Raw genomic sequence first — 21,186 nt, forward strand, 5'->3', positions numbered from 1 at the left:
CCTGGTGGCATGCTGCTGGAACTTTCGTCATGTGCGGATGAAGGTTCGAGTTCACCGTCGTTTTGCGAGCTTTTTGTAGCCGCGTTCCTCGCAGGATCATCAAATCCGGTAAAGTAGTCTTCTTCCGGAGACTGCACGTTGTGATCGTCAAACTCTTTCTTGACTGGTGTATGATCTCGGCTTCGAGGTCGTAGAGACCCATCTGCGGAATCATGTCGCGAATGCAGTCGCAAACCGGAACCCGCAGCGTAGGCGGAGCTTCGCCTGTCTCCATCAGACTCGGCTGTACCGCCGCGCCCACTGCCCGACCCGATCCTGTCCGCAGTGCTACGTCGTCTGCGCTCGCGTGTCTCACTTCCACTCCTGCTACGTCCGCCGTTCCATAGATGGGGACTTCCGATGTTTTTCGCGATCCCTCCGATTGTCGATGCCGCCTCTTTTCCTTTCATTATTATCGATGGGCGAGGACTTGGCCCGGGCTTCCGAGAGCTGGGCCGCACAATACTAGGCCGACCATCTATATGACGATAAAGCGGATTGCCAAAGTACGCGATTGCCGGTGCGCGAGAGTCGACCGAGCCACCATCATCCTCGTCGTCATGCCTCGACTTTCTCTCGTGTGCCTGCGAGCGACGAGAGCGCGGCGCATCATCATGTGTCACTTCGATACGCTTCTGACGCTCCTCCTCTTCAGCCTCACGACGTAGCCGTTCGCTGACGCCCTCATACCAAGCCACCATGTGCTTATCAGGACTTTCGGGAAAACAACGCCTGGGAAGGATCTTCGGAAAGAGGTCACCAGTGGTAGGGTCGCGAATGTCCCATTGTTGTACTGCCTCTCGTATGAATCCCGCGTGCTCCTCTGGTCCCAGCAGCAGCTGAATAGTCTGCCACATGATCCATCCTTCCGTCTTCAGGGCTGGTACTGTTGGGTCGGTGAATGCGGTTGCGCGGGTGTGGTGAGCAGGTTGCAGCGAGTGCAGACACCCGAGACTTTTATAGATGAAAGCGATGCTCTCATGCGGCGTTCCTAGGAATAGTTGGTCGTAGTTGCCGTGGAGATCGCGATAGAAATGCGCGAGCTGGTGCGGTGTGAGGTCTGGTTCGGGCTGGCCTGGATGCTCGGCGAGCTCATATTTCTCGTTCATAAGATTCTTCAGTCCTTGCAGAAGTAACTTTAGCTTGTCGGTACCGGTCTTGTCAGGTTTGAACAGATATCCCCAGTACTCAAACGCTTCGCGCTCAGCGGACTCGTTCGCGTTTTGATCGCTGTCTTCATTGCTGCGATCGGCGCGAGGACTAAACTCCTGCGGGCTGGCTTCGGTCGCCATATCGACGTGAGTTCTGAGAGACGATAGCGATCTTGATGTCCTGACCTCATGCACCCTCGAATAAGATCACAGCTGGTGTAGTTCCGAATCACCGCTTGACGGTCGTGTCTCGACGGGATTGCGGCGCGACGCTGGCCGAATCATGCGTTGATGCTGGTCTAGTCCGGTCAAAGGATTCTCCAAATGTCAAGGCCAGAAACTATTGCTTGCAGGCGGGTTGTCATGAGCAAGGCATGGGTGAAATCGATTTGCGCCGAAGCGTACTAGAGCCAGGATGGTGCTGACGCTGTGCTTATCACAATGACCAAATCCCATGATTCCTTCCAGCCAACAAGATTGCGCGAGGATGACTTCAGCCATGCGACTTGCTTCGGCCCATCCATACACGTCATCGCGCCCGAATTTCGGCACTCGCTCCCACTTAACCCACCTCCGACTTTCCTTTCATATGGCATCAGAACAATAATCAAAGCACAAATCATACTGCGTATATCACTATTATCTGTTTATCACTGAGAGGGCTATGAGCCTAACCTTCGTGTCTTCTTTCTCCTGCGATAGCAGACATATCTTTCCTAGCTCGGAGCTATTGAACGTGCCCAGGCGGGATACATTACGCCCTCATTTCGATGATGGAGCCATCGATTTAGGGATTGAAGTCCATAGTCCCAACCCTTTGGAATGAACCGTGGGTCACAGTTAGACGAAAGCCATGGAATGCCAAGTCGTTGGAAACAAGGTTATGTGGACATCGATCATTTCTGGCAAGGAGTCCCTTCCGATCTTGTTGTGATGGCATCCCATCTTTATCGGTGGCCTTGCCATTGCTCTGTGAGGGCAATGGTATGGACAGCGAAATTCTTCCGAGAATTAACATTTGTATACCTCCGCAATGGACCTGCTGCTGCCATGAACTTCAAGTCTTATCAAAGCGCGTTGCGAGAAAGCGTCCTTAATCTTAAGGTCAGAGTTCATATGTATGTTTTCACGGACTTTCTGGCCGTAGTTGATGAATATGTTTCGCCCGGTTCTACAGCGAACTCTTCGATCTGAATCGTGGCTTGTAAATTTTCCGTGAAGATACTGCTTGGAGCGCTTTCTGTCGTGCTAAGAGGAGATGTTGGTTCGTCATTTGACTGTATATCCTGGAATCGGTACAGGCCGCCCATGTTGGCCGTCGACATGTCCCACGAGCCTCGAAACTTTTGGCTATGGATTGCTGCCTCAGCGGCGTGCGATTTGGTCATGTAAAGCTGTGCGTGACCTTCCACTTCGACGATGCAGCCGTGCCAAGGTGTTGGGATGTGGAGCAGATCCTGCGAAGTATCTGGCTCTCCAAAGGACGTCAGTGACCTGACAGCGCGCACTCCAGCGCCGAGGAGATCGATGCCGAATTTGGGGCCTGCGTTATTGTGTCTGAATTGCTCCATCAGCCTACAAATTAGCAAATTCGCTGAATCTGGAGCTGACTTACGCATGTATCGATAGCCTGACATGATAAGGCAGAAGTGTTTCGATCAGGTTCGAGTATGCTTGATTGCGCTTTTGATGATCAGCGGACAATGTTATATGATATCGGTGGAGACGGCATCACGTACCTCTATCATCTCGATGGCAATTTTCGACGAAAGCTTTTTTCGCTGGCTACGGCTCATCCCCAGGGCGTATCGATTATTTTCAAGATCTTCCAGCATGAAGCGGGAGAATCCACGATACAGCGAAAGCGTACTCGGATCGCAAGCGTTGATTTGAGACCGCAAAATCGAGGAATCTGGCCGGAAGTTACTGAGTAGAATCTGACGAGAAAGCTCGGCTTGTCGGTCGATTTGCGTTGCGAAGAAATGAGACTTGTAATCAAATTGTAAATCGGTCTTCGACTGTAAATGATTGGTATCGTCAAGCCGCAGGAGCTCGACCAGTGAGCGGAACAGCACACGGTCCCGTGTGCCGAAGTCCAAGGCAAGAGAGTTGTTCATCGTTTGTAGAGCTTCATTGTATCGATCAACAACAGCATCATCGACGCCGACTTGTCTACGCGTCAGCCGCGCCTATTTTATCGATCAAGCTGATACTCACTGCAATCGCTGAACACATGGCCATCACTGATGATCCAGAGTACCGCCCCGGGATCATAGATTTTCTGCACAGAGCATATGAAAGTGTGCAATGTCTCTAGAGCTATTCGTTCGCCTCGATCCGGTAGTACGCCGCTGACTTTGTCCAAATTCGATGACTTGCAGGGAAATGCGGGCAAACAAAGTTCAATGGGAAGATTTTGAGAGACGAAATGCAGGATCCGTTCGACAAAGTAGTCCCGGCCGGAGAAGTCCCACTCATCATCTTTGGTGACATGTCGTAAGGTCTGATCGAAAAGTTCGGCGATGCTTTGGGATACTTGAATACGATGTTGGTGAGAGGTATGGTCCTCAAGCACATCGGCATTTTGACCCGATTGGATCGAGTCGAGAGCAAGATTTGTGTAGACATCGTCAAAGGGTAGACATTCAGCTTTGCGGACGACAATGCCGACAATGTCATTTGCTAGAAGTTGCTTCTCGAAGTATTCTACGGCATGAGACTCCCCAAGGCCACATGTGGAAGGGAGAATGCTGTGCGTTCGTGCAGAGCTATCGGGATTTGACGGAGGGAAGACGATATGCCTTATCAAGGTTGACCAGCATCGTTTTAGGCTTGTTGCTTGTGGTCCGCTGCGAAGAATCAACGAGCCGTCCGCGTCGAGTGCGTAGCTTGCCAGGAAACGATCATAAAACGAAGATTGACGGGAAACTGAATGGGCACCGGAAGCATGCTCGATGCCATGCTCACCCATCCTGGTTGGAGGTATTCACCGAGTTGCCCTCCTTACGATTCCTTTGCGAAAGTGTTTCGTCGCCTCTCTTTAAAAACGCTCGCCTATCAAGCAGATCTGCCGGTGGGCTGTCGTTGGGATCGAGATTGCATATCAGAAGCATTCAAGGGAAGCAGTCTCGCACGCTGGCAGCAGTATAATCAACAAGTACGGGACGGATATGCGACATTTGGTCGCTGGATCGGTCACGTTGCATATGAGCGAGCCGAGTCAATGTCGGCGCGGTTGTCACGTTCTCGTGGACCTTGGTGCACTCGTGATCGGGCATGGCGTCGTGCGACGATCGAACTGAACCTGAGGGCCGGGCTGACCTCCACGGGTCCATGCTATTTGCACTCCACCTCCTGAGCTCCATAGCATCGGTCTGTCTCGCCGCCGCCGCAGTTCCTCATTATAGAGCGCAGCGAATTAGATGTTCAATCTGTGATTGGCGCTGGGAAGGGCAAATTGAAGTGAGCTAGGGACTCGCGCAAAGGACGCCACGATCACGTCTGCGCTAGACGGTCCAGCCGTTGAGGGAGCGGCCGGAGACATCACGTGATTTGTACATTCAGCTCTGGGCCCATGCGAGCAATCCTTGCTGTGCTCGCCACGAAGGCCGACAAGTATCTCGCTGCACATGTTCAGATCATCAGGCATTTCGCGCGCGTGCCCGCATATGGCGCATTTGGCGGCTCACAGCCCAGCGCGGGCGAAAGTCTCCGATGGCTGATACATCAAACAGATCACCAGGCTCATATGACCGCCTACATGTTTAAACAACCCCCTTTTCAGCATTGCTTGTCTTCGCCGAGAAGCTGAGAACCGCCCGAGTACATTTCTACATGGGTTGTAATGTAACCCGCAACACAATGTTCACAATGCATTGTATCTCGGGTCCCTCCCTGTAGCGCAGCTTGGCTGCAGGTACAAGCATCCCTGCCGGTCACTGGCGTTTGTCAAAAGGGATCTCTCCAAGTTTCATGTTGCACAAGCGCCGGCGTTGAGAAAAATCCGCATGAAAGCACAGATAGCCAGGAATTCGCAGCGACAACATGGTAAAATCAGAGTTTTGAATCTGTTGACAACACCTTGTCGTCATGGCCTCCGACAACATCATTAGACTAGCGAAGTCGTGTCAAAAGATATTCACTGACACGCTCACCCAGGTTTCGGAGCCCACCCACCTCGAGGGCTGGCTCGAAGCGCAAGCCTCACGTCTTCGGATTTGGACTAACACTCTGGGGGTCTTTGCGGAGAGCGAATTGTCCATCGCTCACAGATTGTCCAACAATACTTCCGATGCCAACACGATTGCCCAGTTCCTCGATGCTCTCGAGTATAACCTCGAGTTGCTACAAAGCACGGTTTTGGGGACAGAGCTACCGGCGGCCGCGGCGCAAGAGAGCGACGGAGAGTTTAGTGACGTTAGTGCAGAGTCAATACCGAGCGATGACGATCGTATGATTACTCGTCAGAAGGATCGTATCGAAGGCGGTCTGCGCCGCCTGACGTTTGTCGCAAATAAGATACGCCTCCAAGAAATAGAGCAAGATTTGAAAAAGGTAGCGGAATTTCAACCCCTTGGGACGGATGGAGCACCGCTTGAAAACAAATTTCAGAGGTTCATTGCCGCCACACTCCATTGGGCATTTGGACCTGCTCAGAATTTTGGGAAGACTGGGCTGCCGGCGTCCGCGCAGTCACGTGAACCCAACGACCCAGACCGCGAGATTGAGCACTATCGTATTCCTGAGTATCTACGAGAGCGGGTTGGGAGGACAATGCTGGATAGATGGCGGCGTATTTCGTATCAGCGTCACCATTCTAATGGCTTAGCCAGGGCTATGAATTCCTCAGCGACTGGCAATACTCCATCTTTAGTCGACCCACAAATACATCCCAACGACGACAGAATGATGAGTAATGATTCATATGGAAAGAACCCAAAGATCTCAATTCGAGATCCTGAAACGAGCGCTCCTGAGCTCATTGCAGATGACGTTCTGCCGAAGGAATCTGGAAATTCGCAGAAAGCCGTCTTAAATTCAGTACGAGATGGGACTCTGTGCTATCCAGTGTTGCCTAGGGTAAATCCTGGCACGGAGTCCTTCTCGTGCACGATTTGCGGATCACTCAAACCTGCCAGACTTCTTCAGCGCCTTGAATGGCATGCGCATGTGATGCAAGATATGTCACCGTATTTTTGCATCCACGTAGATTGCCCAGAGCCACAAGTAACCTATCAAACCATCGAGGCGTGGCTGAGACATTGCAGAAGAGCCCATGCACGGTATTGCTGGACGTGTAACGCGTGCCCACAAGAAGTGCCGAATCAATTCGAGGACCCAGACGAGTTCTCACGGCATTTCAAAGAGCAACATGCTGATCACAACGCATTCAAATCACAGCATGCTGATCTCGAGAGGGTCACAGAGGCGCTGATTGAATTTACTCGTCAGCTCATCTTGGAAAAGATCCCTCGCTGTCTCTTCTGCGGCTTCGAACCAGAGAATGACCAGGGGGGGTCAAATGAAGCCGTGATGAACCACATGGCAAAGCAGCACATGCATGGTTTGGCGCTTGCCTCAATGCCTTGGGACATTCCGAGAGCTGAGGAAGTTAGTAAAGAATAGATGACAGGCCAGATTTAAGCCGACGTTGTCGTTGCGAGAAATGTGATCATGAAAGGCAAAGATCTTGCACTTGAATACGCCCCTCCCGATCAAAGAGGAGGGTTAGACTTGTCGGCGATCCAGTTCTCCGACATTCGATCCAGTCTGGTTCATCGGGGGGTGAGCGAATCAAATTACACATGAAGATCACGTTCGCGAAACAAGGTTTTGCTCAGAGATCACTTTACAAAAATGAAATGTGGCTGGCTACTGGTCTTGTAGACTCAAGTGTGAGTCTTTCGATTGACGATACAATGGAAACAACCGCCGAGCAAACTGGATCGCCTTGGGTGACGAATGAAAGCTGTCGAATCAAATAGCCATTTCTGTGATTGGCGCGTGCATCAGCGACTAACAAGAAGCGCCGGAGAAATTCGAGCATCCGCGCGTTGTTGACCCCGTTTCGCTTCTCGAAGCTATGATCCCAAGCCCACTGGATTGCAGGTGAGAAGAACTGTGGAGCTCAACATCTTCTCAGCAGAGCATCGACTCCTTCACGGCAGTCATATCGAGTCACGCGTCGAGCGATACACAAAATTGAGTGCGGTCGATGTCCCGATCGATGATGATCGGAATGGCGTTCTGACCTCTCAAATGACTCGAACGTTCATCCCCCTTCAAATGCCCCCTCCAAATTTGAATCTATGGACACATATACAATGAATGGCCCAACAGTAGGATGATCACCTGGTTACTACTCGGAACTAGTCTATGCATTCTTGGGATTTCAAAAGTACGCGCCAGCGCGCGAGTGGCAAAGCCTAGGGATCATTCATCGTGCGCACAAAGCTTTGATTTGTCATATCATCGCAGTCGTTAGTCGACTAACCTTAAAAGTACCATCAACTCAGCCCTATCTGCTCAAGTACATTCTCGGAAAACTTTAGTACGCTGAGACACGTCTCAACAGTACCCAGGTAGGTAAAGAACAAATACGCGTCGGCGTCAGAGATGAGCTTTTAAGCGCCAGCGTTCATGCGAACCATAAGTGCATTCAGCATGAGGATTGCAGTCATAACGAAAGTAGAAGCCTGGCAACTTTGTACGACATGGAATGCAAATACTCCGTGTTCAGCGAACATATATATGTCCGCATTCCATTCGGAAACTTTATGAGATAATACCCGCTATTCATGAAGTTTTGGCATCCTTTTCCCACTCAAGTCCAGTGATAGGAAGCAAGTACCGGTCAAGATCTTGTCGCGCTCGATTTGCACTCTGTGTCATCAATTCGCAGAATTATGGCTTCGGACAAAATCAATCCGCTCACCAATTCGTGTCGAGCGAAGTTCAAATTCCTATGCAAGACTATACCCGAAGACTCGAGATTGTCCAGTTGGATTTATCTCCAATCTGGGGGGTTCGATGACTGGAGAATTCACATGGGAATGGGCTAAGACAACCTACAAGGCATCGCGAAAGAGGTCTGTAGATGGAATTCATCGGTCGCGAACGAAATTGCTCAGTTACTTCAATCCCACGAGGCCAGCCTGGAGTCCTTTCACGACGCAGTGTTATCGCAATCTCATGATGAGCTCAGAAAACATCCAGAATCTTTGGACACGGACAACGAACGGGACGATATGAACAAATCGAGGCGTGCGCTGTCGGAGAATGGTCTTCGATTGAATAGATATCGTATGCAGATGTCAACCCAAGTTGCAGAGCGATTGGCTGCAAATGTGGCAAATTTCAACCCACTGGGTGATGATGGCAAGCCGTTGGAAGATAAACATCGAAGGCGTATCGACACCGTCCTACAACGAGCATTCAACCGAGTCTCACGCTCTGCGCAGAAACAAGTGCTGGTGCTAGCCGCATCGGATCAGAGTGCTTTACAAATCCCGAATGCCGTGAAATACCACACTCCAGATTATTTGATAGAGCGGCTTCGAACGACGATGCTGGATCGATGGCGCCGTATCCTATATCAGCGATCGCCACATTTTGCTGATTTCAGAGCCACAGAGCCCGTACTACCAAAATGGATCGATGAAACGAAACTTTGTGAATATTTCTGCATCTATGAGCATTGCTCGAAACCAAATCAGACTTATGAGACATCCGAAATTTTGGTGGAACATTTCAAAGCTGAACACGCACAGAACCTTTGGGCGTGCGGTGAATGTCCACATCTTGAGGCATTCACGGACCCGGGCGATTACAAGCAGCATCTGATGGAGCATTTCAGGGGGAGCAGTGAAGAAAGAGTCAAATTTGTTGACGATTTGCCCGCCGCTATCCACTTTCTTCGTCAACGAGTTCCATATGAGGTAGCCTGTTGTCTCTTCTGTGGTTTTCAGCCAAATATCATGCAAGAGCACATTTCCGCAAACAAATTGCAAGAAGAGATCAGGAACCATATGATGAAGCATATGAAATCGTTGGCCTACAGCGGTCTAATGTGATAGACCTGAAACTTAATCTGGATATTGGGAATTGCGCGCGTCTCATGAGCTTGATAAGCGATTCGACAGTATTCTCGCTCATGGCCACAATTCTGAACACGACTTATGCAAGGAGGCAGGGCGGTCACTAAGACGGTGAAGGAGAACGTGCACCGGTGGAGGTTGCTGGGAATGTCGCACTATTGGATAAATCTTGCATTATTCCAATTGAAATCGCGATTTCTTGCATTTGCTTCTTTCCCTCTGCGTTTCATGACGATAAGCGTCGCCCGAAAAGTAACGTGCACCACGGTCGTAGCCCGAACCCGTGATTCGTTTTGTATAATTGGCAATACATGCCCAGAGACGTGATAAAACAATCAAGAACGCCAGCCTATTCGATATTACATTTTTCGCCATCATATTGTCATGAAGTATCCTCACTCCGGCCCCATCCAGCTCCTATGCCGTGAAGAATGTAGTCTCCCATGAGATTCGTCGTTGCTTGTGGCTTGATCGTCGGCACTGTAGTTGTAAGAATGGTTGGCGCTGCTACAAGAGCTGTAGTAGGAGCACAAGTGTCAACGCAGATTAACAAGACAGCGCTCGTTGTGGCAGCACGCTGCGGTTGGTTACTCAGTGGCGCCGTGTGCGTGTTGAAGATGGTAGTTGGAGTCGGTGATACATTCAGTTTCCAATGTTGCCAGGAGTCGCCCTGCGCAAGGAGAGTCGTCGCATATGAATCGAGTGTTGTTGCGAGCACGACAGTGGCATCGGTTGCTCCAGGCTTGACTGTGACTGGGACGCATGTTGGGCAGACTGACTGATGCGTTGTGAATGTGGGATTTGCTGCTTCTGAGAATTCTGGAAAGATCGGGATTGTGATTGATTGGTGGTTGAAAAGAGTCACAGTCGTCGCGAAGTGACCATAAAGATTGTGCGGACTCATCGTGATAGAACAGCTGATTGCCGCTCAAGTGCAAGTGAATAAGCCTTTCACATCATTAAAATGCGGTGACTATCGCTGGTACATGAAAGATGTAGATCACAGTTGACGTGGACAATTGAGATCCGGAAATGCGCATACATTTTGTGTCATCGGAAGAACTGCGCCTCATGGTGAAGACGGGACGGTAGTAATGAACAGGGCGAAGCTCGGGAGCTATTCTGGGACCAACAAGCCTACAAAGGGATGTAGCGTTGCGACCTGTGCCGTTTTCGCCAATCATAATCCCTCTCGGCATTCGGTCCGTCACCTTTTAAGCGCCCGGGCCGCGTTTCGGGATCGCGGTATCGGACTCAACCAAAAAACCAAACACGATACTTTAGCACTACATCTCATCCAGCAATTGTTCTTGGTCTCAGATCAATATGAGTTTGAACAAAACAAATTGTCCTTCGCGATCGCTTAGTGCAGCTTTGACTAGGTTTTCACGGGACTTCGGAGCCGAGTCAACCTTACGATAGAGTCAGGCTCATCACCAAGAGTCGACGCCCTTTCTTTCAAGTTTGCCAATGATGATGGGAATCGCTCCACTCGCATAATGAAACGACGCTTTCAAGAAGGAGTATTGCGGTTCATTGCGAGAAATCTACGCCGCGAATTCAAAGTATGAGGATTGCAGCTCCGAGAACTGCAGCAAACGACCCAAGCGCTCCAACTTGTCTACCGTCACTGCCGTCCCCCTTGACTGATCCTGGTGTGACAGATGTGTCCGGACCCTGCTGACTGCCTAGGCCACTCAAGATTAGATCTCCCATATCGTGAGCTGTGGTCTGAGTCGTCGTTGTTGTCTGATGCATCGTTGTAGCGGTAATTGTACTCGTGCCAAGCCTGATTTCACTTCCAGAAACTACAGTGAAAGGTCTACCATTCACGTAATATGTGGCACCATTAGACGCTAGAGATATGACAGGCCCTGCCCTTGTGATTGCCTCCCCAGGTCGCAGAGTCTCGCCATCGATGTAATAATATCCGGCGATAGACGTTGTGTCTTGTCTAGTGGAGCCGGGAGAGGGCCATCCAGGAGGAGCCCTGCTGATAATCGTCCCGGTTGTAAACATCGTTGCAGCAGTAATCGGTGTTATGGCTGGAGCCGTGGAATACGCTGTCGTAGGCGCTACGGAATCGGTCGCACTTGGATCATCTGATATCTGCGTGACAGGACGACTGGATGTTGAGGTTGCAGATGTGGTGGGAGTGATTGTTGCGATCGTACTCGTGGGACAAGAAGTGATTTTTCGGATGCTTGTGATGGGCAAACACGAACCGAACGATCGGTTTCCCAATTGTGATCCAACGGTCGCTAGGCTGTCGAGATAAGTGATGATATTCGGTGGGATAGTTGTGGGCAGGGGCTGAGATATCGCGCCATTGACGGTGTACAAAAGCGCCGAGCGGTCCGTTGTGACCGGCAGAGTGAGCGAGCGGATGGCCTGGTGTGATGCGCATGCTGTTGTGCGACTTGCTCCACTTGCCTGAGTGGGTGAAGGTGCGCCAACGCCGCTAAAAGCATGATACTGAATGTATGTGTTGGGATATGTCCTGAGATAACCAGTCAGTCTAGATGCATATGCAAGCATGACATTCGATGACTTACAGAGTATAGTCGTCGGTAGTCCATGTGATGGGCTTCGAGTAGGTGGCATGCTTGCTCGTTGGCTCAGTATTCGTGCTTGAAACAGTACCAGTAGTTTTCACAAGCGTCTCCGATTTCGTCGAGGTCGATATCGAGGTCGTTAGAATGCCATCAGAAGTATATACGAACGTCTGAAGCCAGACGGTAGACGTAATCAGTACGAGTGATGTCGGAAAGGAATACACTTTGGTCGCAGCGTCGATAAAGCAGGGAACGCAAGAGGGAGAAACGAGCGTGGAGCATTGGGTTATAGCAGCAACAGTCTGTGCTTGTGTGGTGGTAGGTTGCGTGCTCAAGACCGCCGACTGTGTCGACGGGACGAGCACTGTCGGGTCGGTAGACCTAATCATGGCGAAGTGAAAGTGAAGTGAACAACTGTTTGCATTATATTTTGTCTGATCATAAGAGTATTTTATTTAATCGGTGGACAATGGCCCTGCAGAGAAGTGACAGCCCCAGAGGCATGTGTGGTTTGATTACTCCCAAAGAGGCCGCACTGAACAGTACGATGCTCGCACGGGCGTTTGACCTTAGCTTTGATGAAGGAAGTGTCGCGTTCAATCGTATTGCGCCCGAAACAAATCCTTCTTTCCTGAGCGGTCCGCGAAGGAGTGCGCCCGCCGGATCGGCAAAGCCATTTTTTTATGACATCTGCGCAATAACATCAAGGGCTAAGAACTGCACCATGTTTGCGGGTCCTTCGGCTGTGGCGCCTGCGAGCATCGCCTGAGCAGGAGCCCCAAATTTCAACGGTCCAATCCAACCTTGAAAAATCCCCACTGTGGATGATCAGAGCACCTCTGGGGCTGTGTCATCAGCGCCGCCAAATGGCCAGACTCTTCTGAAGGTGACATTCCTCCAAGTTTCGGGTAGCGAAGGGCGATGAGTTCCAGCTCGAATGATATCAACGAGCAGCTGAAAATAGAGAACGATGAACGATCCCTGCATCCCACGCACGCACGTAGCAGCCGTGCGCACAGCGCAGAACCGCAAATGACGCTCTGCGAGATACCGAGAGAGCCTTTCAGCAGTCGCATCCTTTCTTTAGTGGATTGGAGATTGTGCTGCCTGATCGTCATCTTTTCTCGCTCTCCATGTGCTCTACCGACTATTTCCATCTTGATGCACCATTCTCCTAATGAGTACTACCGCTCGCAATTTTCTTTGTGTTTGCGCGCGTGCAATTACGTTTGATATGCAGCAAGAATACATACGAGGAGTTTTTTTCTTCCCGCTTCAAAGACAGTCTGGTGTTCGAACTTGAACAGGACATATCAAGTCATCGTGCGGAGAATACGGGTAGAACGCAGTCCTCCGAGGATATGTCTTTCCCTTCTCCCATTGTCCTCGATGCATCAACATGGCTTGGAAACGACGGTAATTGGTCCACTTTTAACATCTCCGTCGGAAATCCGGCGCAGTCGTTCTATGTCTTGCCATCGACTACTGCCAGTGTAAGCTGGTTTCCGACACCAGAAGGGTGTACGAACTTGTCTTTCACAGGCTTCAGTTGCGCACAAGCTCGTGGCGCAGGCAATGCCAACGGAACGCAGTCTCCCGGGTTTACAACCGCTGACTCGACGACTTGGCGGTCAGTCGGGCTTTACAGTCTTCTGACAGGCCAGAACCTATTCGGTTCATATACGAACCTGATGTATGGACAGGACTCAATGCGTCTAGCCTCGCAGACACCAATCGTCATGCCGAGTCAACTGATCGGCGGGATTACTTCCTGGGACTTCTGGATTGGCTCACTCGGCCTCGGTAACAATCCGACACATTTCGATGTGTTGACAACGGACTCGCCGAGCATGGTCCAATATCTCAAGCAGAACAACCTCATTTCAAGCTTGTCGTACGGAATTTTCGTCGGCGCTTGGTATCGTGAGTCCCAATGAGCTTGATCGCGGATGATAGCTGACGAGAACTGTAGGACAGGAAGCTGCAAACATCATCATTGGGGGCTATGATGACTCGCGTTTGTCAGAAACTCGAATCATAGTGCCTACAGCTGCGGCCCAAAACCAGGGCACTGAGCTACGTGTGTACGTCCGAGGTTTGCAGGTGACGGGTACCATTCAGGGAACGATAGCCTTCCCGAACCAAACTCAAAATCTAAGCATGGCTATCGACTCGACCGCATCGCAGATCTGGCTTCCTTCAGTAATTTGCGACAAGCTTGCGACGGCGTTCAATTTGACATATCTGAACGACACATCCTTGTATGCCATCGATGATGCGACACACGCAAAATTAATGCAGTTAAAACCACAACTTACCTTCACAATATCCAAGGATGGAACATCAGCTTCAACCACCTCGATCAACTTCCCCTACTCAGCATTTGTTGCCCAGCTGGGGATACCCTTCTATAACAGCACTTCACCTATTCGGTATTTTCCTATCCGTAAGGCGCCGAACGACAGCCAACTCACACTTGGAAGGGCATTTCTCCAGGAGGCATATCTTGTGGTTGACTATGAACGGGGCAACTTCACCATCGGTCAGGTCAATCATGGGTCCGCACGATCTATAGTATCTATACTGCCACAGTTGGCTAGCAGCAGTAACAGCAGCAGCTTTACGACGGGCGGCATTGTTGGTATCGTTGTTGGAATTCTTAGCTTACTGGCAACCACCGCAGCAGGCATATTCTTGGCCCGAAGGCGCAAGAGACGAATCGAATTGGCTCATCGTGAGACCGACATCAGCTTGGACGAAAATGCAACTGAATCGTTAGTTGACTCACAATTTGAGCAATCTTGCTTCAAACCAATTCCGTCGGCATTGATTTCAGAGCTGCCAGATGGCCAGGGCAACCCTCAAGAATTGGAGACGGTGCGAACATCCGAATTGCCAGGAGGGCAGCTCGAGCTACGAGAGCTGGAAGCAAGTCAGGGGCATCGGTCCGTTCCCAGGGCCGAGCTAGGTGTAGGAGACTTGCGCACGTCACCACATAACCAAGACGATACTGGCGGCCTGGCCAGAACGACCATCATACATGAGCTGCCAGGATGAATGAGGACAAGTGATTGGAATTCAACTCATATTTTTAACGAACAAGTTCCGCCCATCGAGTCCGTCGAATGCATGAGTTTGACGATGACCGATTCAGTGTCTCCAGACCCTAAATAAATGATTCTACTGGAACCCTAAAATTTGGTTCGGACAGATCATCAGCCATGAATCATTACGAGCATCGTTGCAAGTCATCAGTCACAACAAATGTTCATGGTGATGGGATCGACTCAGGCATCCTGCGATTGATTGATCAATTGCTTCAGCATCAATCGTTGGAGGGAGGAACTTGAGCTTGAGGGATGTGGGTCTGCTTCTGTCCGTCGAGGTGTGCGCACAGCAGGATCATCGGTGGGAAAGTCTGGCATGCGTATTAACATGGCCCTGCCATTGAAACCGGAAACGAGGCAAGTGTCAGATCCTCAGGGTGACCGCAGAGGTGCGTGAACGGGCAAACGTTTGTGCGGTCTGCTCGAATGCGTGAGGTCCGAGCAAAGCTCTCTTCCTGCAGGTGGTTGATGGAGGAATGCCTGAAAGGAGCCAACCTAGCATGGAAGCTGTTCACAATACTTGCTCAGCACGGGCCTTCGTTCGCATCGCGTGCTGCAGCGTGGCGAACATTCGTGGGGTGTCCGGTATTTAGGGCTATCACATCACCGACATTGTGATCATTTGTCGAGGCCCACATGGGCGAAGAAGCCAAGATATATCCCAGATGCATTTGCTGGTCTCTTGCAAATTGTGAAATCGCGTGTAAACATATCACTCCTCGTGCTCACTACGATGTTGCAGCTCATTTGTGTTGTGTTCGCGCTGTTGCTGAGTACAATCGTCCTGGGTTATGTCGTGTTCCTCCAGCCGCCAGCGGAACCCAGAAATATCCCTGCAGTGCCCTTCTGGATTTCGCTCCTCGCATTGTGGAAAGACGTAGACCAAGAAGTAATCTTCAAACAGCACATTCGAGAATCTCTTTTGAAACACGGCGCAGTCAAGATTTTCTTCGCATCACAATGGAATGTGCTGGTTCAACGGCCGGCGCTAGTCGCACAAATATTCAAAGAGGAAGATGATTTCCAGAAAAGCGGAAATCATAAGAAGATCCCAGGAAGCGTCCTTGCAAGCTACCTCGGCGAGAATATCATATCCAGTCATGGGAATATCTGGAAGCGATTTCGCGTGATCATGCAGCCCGGGCTGCAAGAACGCTGGACAATCGACACGATGTTTGTAAACGCGAATGTGCTTGGTCGGAATCTCGAGGCCGCGCAAGCAGCACAGAAATCCGTTTCGATCAGGGAACACATGCAACGCTATACTATCGCCAATCTCTCTGAGATCATACTAGGGGTTGACTTCGGTGTAAGTAATTCTCCATGCGTATTCTTGAACGGCGAGCTGAGCACTACTGAGCCATGTTGCCCTTGCAGACTATGCACAGTGACAGCACCGAAATCAGCAACATCCAAAGTTCAATTAAGCGCCAAATATTTAAGCCCATATTTATGAGCTTCCCGTTCCTGGACACATTGGGTATACCACAACGAGAAGAAGCGCGACGCGCTGCGAAGACCTTCACGGACTTTATCGTCAAAAGTGTGAAGGAAGTATGTTACGGTCGGCCTTCGATGCCCTCGAAAGACTCAAGTCGAGGACTCGACATGAACCTTGAAAATGGTAGCCTGAGCCGAAGTCTGCTGTATGCATTCGAGAGCGGCAAGATAAGCGAGCTCCAGTTTCGAAACAATTTGACCATCACATTCGTGGCAGGACAGGAGAATCCGGAGTTGGCGTTGGTGTCTACATTGTATCTTCTTGCCAAATCACCAGTAAGTACTTGTCGAAGGACTCCAATGACATGACGAAGTCTAAGTAATGCCGCAGCAACAACAAGAAATTCTGAAAGAAGAATTTGCGGCGGTCGACACTCTCTCGCCAAGCGCAGATGCCCTGCAATCTCTACCTCACCTTTCAGCTACTGTCTTGGAGAGCCTTCGGCTGCTACCTCCCATCGGCCAGCTGATCAATAGGCGTGCTGCGAAGGATCTCTTCTTAGGCGATGACCAGGAGATCTTTATTCCTGAGGGAACCTACCTAGGCTACAACTGCTACGCAACTAATAGGGATCCCACCTCTTGGGGATCAGATGCGGATGACTTCCGACCGGAGCGCTGGGGTATGTCAACGGAAGCTATTCAGAAGGAGTATCGACGCCGCAAAGCTCGAGCAGAGTTCATCTCGTTTCATGGAGGCAGGAGGGCCTGCCTAGGTGAAAAGTTCGCTCTACTACAGATCAAGGTGACGCTTTTCATATTGATCAGAAAGTTTAGATGGCAATTGGATCCGCAATGGCCAGATCGCATGACGCCCGCCGGCCCTTTGAGTCCTCGAGGGTTGCGCTTGATTTTTCATCCTCGAGACGGCTAAATGCAAGGCAAGCGATGCGAGCAGGTGTCGAGCGACGTTCAGTCATCGCGGCATTTGCCCCCGAGAGCCTGTTAAATGAGACGTCATGGAAACTGCAACATCTGAATGTGTTGACCTTCGAACGATCCAGTCATCTGCCGCAATTCAACTTCGCGTGTCGGTATCCGCGAGGAGTGATCCACATGTAACATGCCACGACATTCATACGAGGCGCCTTGAACTCATTTTGGCCGACAATTATAAGCTGGAAGGATGACTCGCAATGTACAGTGTACACAATGATGTGCGACGACGATGAATCTTGCCAGGCTGCTCGTGCACGTGCGATGGGTAATGGATCGCCCGAATTTTGGCCCTGAAGAGCAGACCAGGGCGCGCGAGCGGGGCGGTGGCTACATCATCTTTTGGGCGGGACAGGCACGTGTCACCGCACCGTAGCGGAAGGGTAAGCTTGGATGTTTCTCTGCAGATTCCATGAGCTTCGACCGACACAAACTTGTGAAAGAAACAAATTAATTGTTTGCCAATCTCGTTACCATAATAACCCACCGATACTCAATCTATAATTTTGGTCGTCGCATTTCAACTCTGCATCAGCGCAACCAAAATTGAACCTTGACTTTGACACGAGAAGAATCACCAACATGGCCGACGCTCTCAAGGCCGAGGGAAATAAGCTGTTCGCAGCCAAAGATTTCGAAGGTGCAGCGTAGGTGGCAAGACTTGCATCTTCCAATGTCATCGCAATGCTCGTGACTGATCAGGCATAACAGTACCAAATTTGGAGAAGCCATTGAAGCAGACCCCACAAATCACGTCCTCTACTCGAATCGTTCTGGTGCATATGCTTCGCTAAAGCAATGGGAAAAGGCTTTGGAGGATGCCACAAAAACGACCGAGATCAAGCCTGACTGGTCCAAAGGATGGGGCCGCAAAGGCGCCGCTCTGCACGGCACTGGCGACTTGGTCGGCGCTGTCGATGCATTTGAGGAGGCCTTGAAGCTGGATAGCAACAACGCCCAAGCCAAGTCCGGTCTTGCCTCAGTACAGAGAGCCATTGAGGCGGAAGCTCGAGAAGACGGCGCTGATGCAACTGGCGGCCTTGGCAACATGTTCAACGACCCTCAACTCATTCAGAAAATTGCAAACAACCCAAAGACCAGCAAATTCCTAAGCGACCCAGCTTTCATGGCGAAACTGCAGAGCATGAAGAACAACCCTGGTGGCGGCATGACGCAAGAAATGTTCTCGGACCCACGTTTCCTGCAGGTCATGAGTGTCTTGTTGGGAGTCGACATGTCATTCAATCCCACTGATGACGCGGACGCAGCAGCCAGGAAGTTCCAGGAAGAGCAAGAGGAAGACGTACAAATGAGCGAAGCGCCACCCGCGCCCAAGCACGAGGAGCCGAAGAAGGCGCCTGAGCCTGAGCCCGAAGCAGAACCAGAGGATGAGGAAGCGGCTGCGGCGAAGAAGGCCAAGACAGAAGCAGACAAAGAGAAGGTGCAGGGCACTGAGTTCTACAAGAAGAAGCAGTTCGACCAGGCCATAGAACATTACACCAAGGCTTGGGAGATCCACAAGGACATTACCTACCTGACCAACCTCGGCGCAGCATATTTTGAGAAGGGTGAGTATGACAGTGCCATTGAGGCTTGTCAGAAAGCAGTTGATCACGGTCGTGAAGTCCTAGCCGACTTCAAACTCATCGCGAAAGCATTTGGCCGGATCGGAAGTTCATACGAGAAGAAGGGGGATTTGGGCAACGCGATCGACTATTACCAACGCAGTCTGACCGAGGATCGCGACAAGAATGTTCTCGCCAAGCTTCGTGCGGCAGAGAAGGCGAAAATCGTTGCAGAGCGCAATGCCTACCTCGACCCGGCAAAAGCGGAAGAGGCACGCGAACTCGGCAACCAAAAATTCAAAGACAGCGACTGGCCGGGCGCCGTTGAGGCTTACACCGAGATGATCAAGCGTCAGCCTGACGACGCTCGTGGATACAGCAACCGAGCCGCCTGTTTGATCAAATTGCTGACCTTCCCATCCGCCGTCACCGACTGTGACGAAGCGATCAAGCGAGACCCCACGTTCATCCGTGCCTACCTGCGCAAAGCGCAAGCTCTGTTTGCCATGAAGGAGTATAACAAATGTCTCGACGTCTGTACCGCCGCCTCGGCTCAAGATGTTGACGGCAAAAATGCTCGCGAGATTGAGACACAGAGCCAAAAAGCGCTCGAGGCGCAGTACTCAGCACGTGAGGGCGAGACGGACGAGCAGGCACAAGAGCGCATTCAACGCGACCCAGATATCATGGCGATTCTGCAAGACCCTGTCATGCAAAGCATCTTGCAGCAAGCTAAGGGCGACCCAGCCGCGTTACAGGAGCACATGCGGAACCCAGACATCCGCGGCAAGGTACAGAAGCTTGTCGCTGCGGGAGTCATCCGCATGGGACGATAGAGAGGACGACGATGGCCACGAGCACGATATGAATGAGATATGAAGAAATCGAAGCTTGACGTGGTGTTTTCAGATAGCAGTGACGACAAAGAGTGCGTGAGTACGACTTCTGATGGGGTTGACAAATTTACGCTGCTCGCTTTCCAGCTTGTTGATCCGCAATGCAAATTTTGTTTGTGTAACAATGTTCTGTTTTCTGTTCATGCCAGCGTCACGATAACAATGTATGTAGCTTTTCAATGATGCTCGCCAACGACTCTCGTCTTACTGTGGCACTCGACGTGAGTGCTGCACAACGTTGATGCTGTCGCGACGCTGCGCAACGGGAACTTCAAGACCCTGGCTTGTCTACCTTTGCAAGATCTGCTCATTACTGTTCACCGCGCCGTTCAGTTCCATCATGCCGTTGTGGTTGAGGTGCTCCTCTGGCAACTTCAACGGCGCGCCCCACGTCGCATAGGCCGTCGCCATGAGGCTTGTGCCAAATGGACTCTCTAATACCAACCTTGTATCCGATGGCAGAGGCTTGACTCCGCGGACCTATTTCGCGAGAAGAACATCGCCCCGATGGTTCATGAGCCATTCATAAACAGCGAAGACATAGTCATGCACCGTAAGATAAGACTCATTGCCTTGATTATCACCTGCTGCGCCTACTGCACCATTGCTAGAGGAAAGCGAAGCTCCCGCGCGCACCACCAGCGGCTCATGCTCAGGCGGCCGATCAAAGCCGCAACATCGCAAGACCCTGAAAGTCTGCCCATCCTCCCATTCGTCTGCGCTACTGTCATCATCGTCGACGGGCTCTACTATGCGACCTGGATCGCCGCAGTCTTCGTCGTGCACTTCGCACCATTCACTGAGCCAGATATCAAGGTCATCGACTGTGACCGTGATGGACGAGACAGGTAGTTCGGTGGCAGATTCTTGGTTGACAGGATGCCAGACGGGATCTTCGGCCTTCTGCCGAAAGTATGGCTCCAGATGGTCGGTTGAAGCCGAAGTGTATTCCTCCGGAGGTATGTATGCGACGCCTGGCAAGGGATCTGGTTTGACACGTTCGGGCTTGAGGTAGATGGATGAAGATGCCAGACGAAGCGTTCGAACACGCTGTTCTGGCGAGGCAACTGCCCCGTGCTGGCGAGAGTGGCCTCATAGGAAAGCATTCCGTGGAATTCAGTGGCAGCGAGTGTTTTGGAGACGGATCACGATTCGCGCAAATTGGGGCGCCTCCATGTAGGCGGGATTAGCAAGACTTCACATTTTGTTATGATACGCGATGAGGAAGATTTGCGTCATGGACATTTGTCTCTGCCATCAGTCGCCGGTTTTGACAACTTCCATGGATATTTTCGAACAATACGAAAGACATGAATACCAACAGTTGATCAGTCTGAAGGC

General features: G+C 51.0%; 9 protein-coding genes across 9 annotated transcripts; 4 read left to right on the top strand and 5 right to left on the bottom strand.

Moving 5' to 3' along the window:
* Nucleotides 1-464: 464 nt before the first annotated feature.
* Nucleotides 465-1,331, bottom strand: K489DRAFT_328002 (uncharacterized protein; the record flags this gene model as incomplete). The annotated part of the gene is made up of 1 exon (XM_033602028.1): nucleotides 465-1,331. A coding segment is annotated over one exon (867 nt), but the record flags the coding sequence as incomplete, so codon positions are not given.
* A 472-nt stretch (nucleotides 1,332-1,803) lies between these two features.
* K489DRAFT_365247 (uncharacterized protein) lies at nucleotides 1,804-4,161 on the bottom strand (the record flags this gene model as incomplete). Its single annotated transcript, XM_033602718.1, has 4 exons — nucleotides 1,804-2,747; nucleotides 2,806-2,873; nucleotides 2,930-3,357; nucleotides 3,408-4,161. 4 exons carry the CDS (start codon nucleotides 4,159-4,161, stop codon nucleotides 2,303-2,305), a joined length of 1,695 nt encoding a protein of 564 aa, XP_033455217.1. The 3' UTR covers nucleotides 1,804-2,302.
* Nucleotides 4,162-5,118: 957 nt separating this feature from the next.
* K489DRAFT_130067 (uncharacterized protein) lies at nucleotides 5,119-6,926 on the top strand. The gene has a single exon (XM_033599036.1). The coding sequence runs from the start codon at nucleotides 5,280-5,282 to the stop codon at nucleotides 6,813-6,815; it is 1,536 nt and encodes a 511-aa protein (XP_033455218.1). The 5' UTR covers nucleotides 5,119-5,279; the 3' UTR covers nucleotides 6,816-6,926.
* Nucleotides 6,927-8,437: 1,511 nt separating this feature from the next.
* On the top strand, nucleotides 8,438-9,262 carry K489DRAFT_374518 (uncharacterized protein; the record flags this gene model as incomplete). Its single annotated transcript, XM_033603532.1, has 1 exon — nucleotides 8,438-9,262. The coding sequence occupies one exon, from the start codon at nucleotides 8,438-8,440 to the stop codon at nucleotides 9,260-9,262; it is 825 nt and encodes a 274-aa protein (XP_033455219.1).
* Nucleotides 9,263-9,668: 406 nt separating this feature from the next.
* On the bottom strand, nucleotides 9,669-10,190 carry K489DRAFT_374519 (uncharacterized protein; the record flags this gene model as incomplete). Its single annotated transcript, XM_033603533.1, has 1 exon — nucleotides 9,669-10,190. The coding sequence occupies one exon, from the start codon at nucleotides 10,188-10,190 to the stop codon at nucleotides 9,669-9,671; it is 522 nt and encodes a 173-aa protein (XP_033455220.1).
* Nucleotides 10,191-10,846: 656 nt separating this feature from the next.
* K489DRAFT_374520 (uncharacterized protein) lies at nucleotides 10,847-12,230 on the bottom strand (the record flags this gene model as incomplete). Its single annotated transcript, XM_033603534.1, has 2 exons — nucleotides 10,847-11,786; nucleotides 11,842-12,230. 2 exons carry the CDS (start codon nucleotides 12,228-12,230, stop codon nucleotides 10,847-10,849), a joined length of 1,329 nt encoding a protein of 442 aa, XP_033455221.1.
* Nucleotides 12,231-13,202: 972 nt separating this feature from the next.
* On the top strand, nucleotides 13,203-14,898 carry K489DRAFT_413967 (acid protease; the record flags this gene model as incomplete). Its single annotated transcript, XM_033608107.1, has 2 exons — nucleotides 13,203-13,764; nucleotides 13,814-14,898. 2 exons carry the CDS (start codon nucleotides 13,203-13,205, stop codon nucleotides 14,896-14,898), a joined length of 1,647 nt encoding a protein of 548 aa, XP_033455222.1.
* Nucleotides 14,899-15,681: 783 nt separating this feature from the next.
* Nucleotides 15,682-17,322, top strand: K489DRAFT_374522 (cytochrome P450 CYP56C1; the record flags this gene model as incomplete). Its single annotated transcript, XM_033603535.1, has 3 exons — nucleotides 15,682-16,257; nucleotides 16,326-16,724; nucleotides 16,780-17,322. The coding sequence occupies 3 exons, from the start codon at nucleotides 15,682-15,684 to the stop codon at nucleotides 17,320-17,322; spliced, it is 1,518 nt and encodes a 505-aa protein (XP_033455223.1).
* Nucleotides 17,323-20,133: 2,811 nt separating this feature from the next.
* K489DRAFT_374524 (uncharacterized protein) lies at nucleotides 20,134-21,021 on the bottom strand (the record flags this gene model as incomplete). The annotated part of the gene is made up of 3 exons (XM_033603536.1): nucleotides 20,134-20,325; nucleotides 20,482-20,922; nucleotides 20,995-21,021. The coding sequence occupies 3 exons, from the start codon at nucleotides 21,019-21,021 to the stop codon at nucleotides 20,134-20,136; spliced, it is 660 nt and encodes a 219-aa protein (XP_033455224.1).
* Between the last annotated feature and the right edge of the window lie 165 nt (nucleotides 21,022-21,186).

Source organism: Dissoconium aciculare (assembly GCF_010015565.1).
Source record: "Dissoconium aciculare CBS 342.82 unplaced genomic scaffold K489scaffold_21, whole genome shotgun sequence".
Classification (NCBI taxonomy): Eukaryota; Fungi; Ascomycota; class Dothideomycetes; order Mycosphaerellales; family Dissoconiaceae; genus Dissoconium; species Dissoconium aciculare.

Bases quoted from the DNA above. Each gene is read 5' to 3' on its own strand.
- K489DRAFT_130067 (XM_033599036.1), top strand. From the start codon at position 5,280: ATGGCCTCCGACAACATCATTAGACTAGCGAAGTCGTGTCAAAAGATA.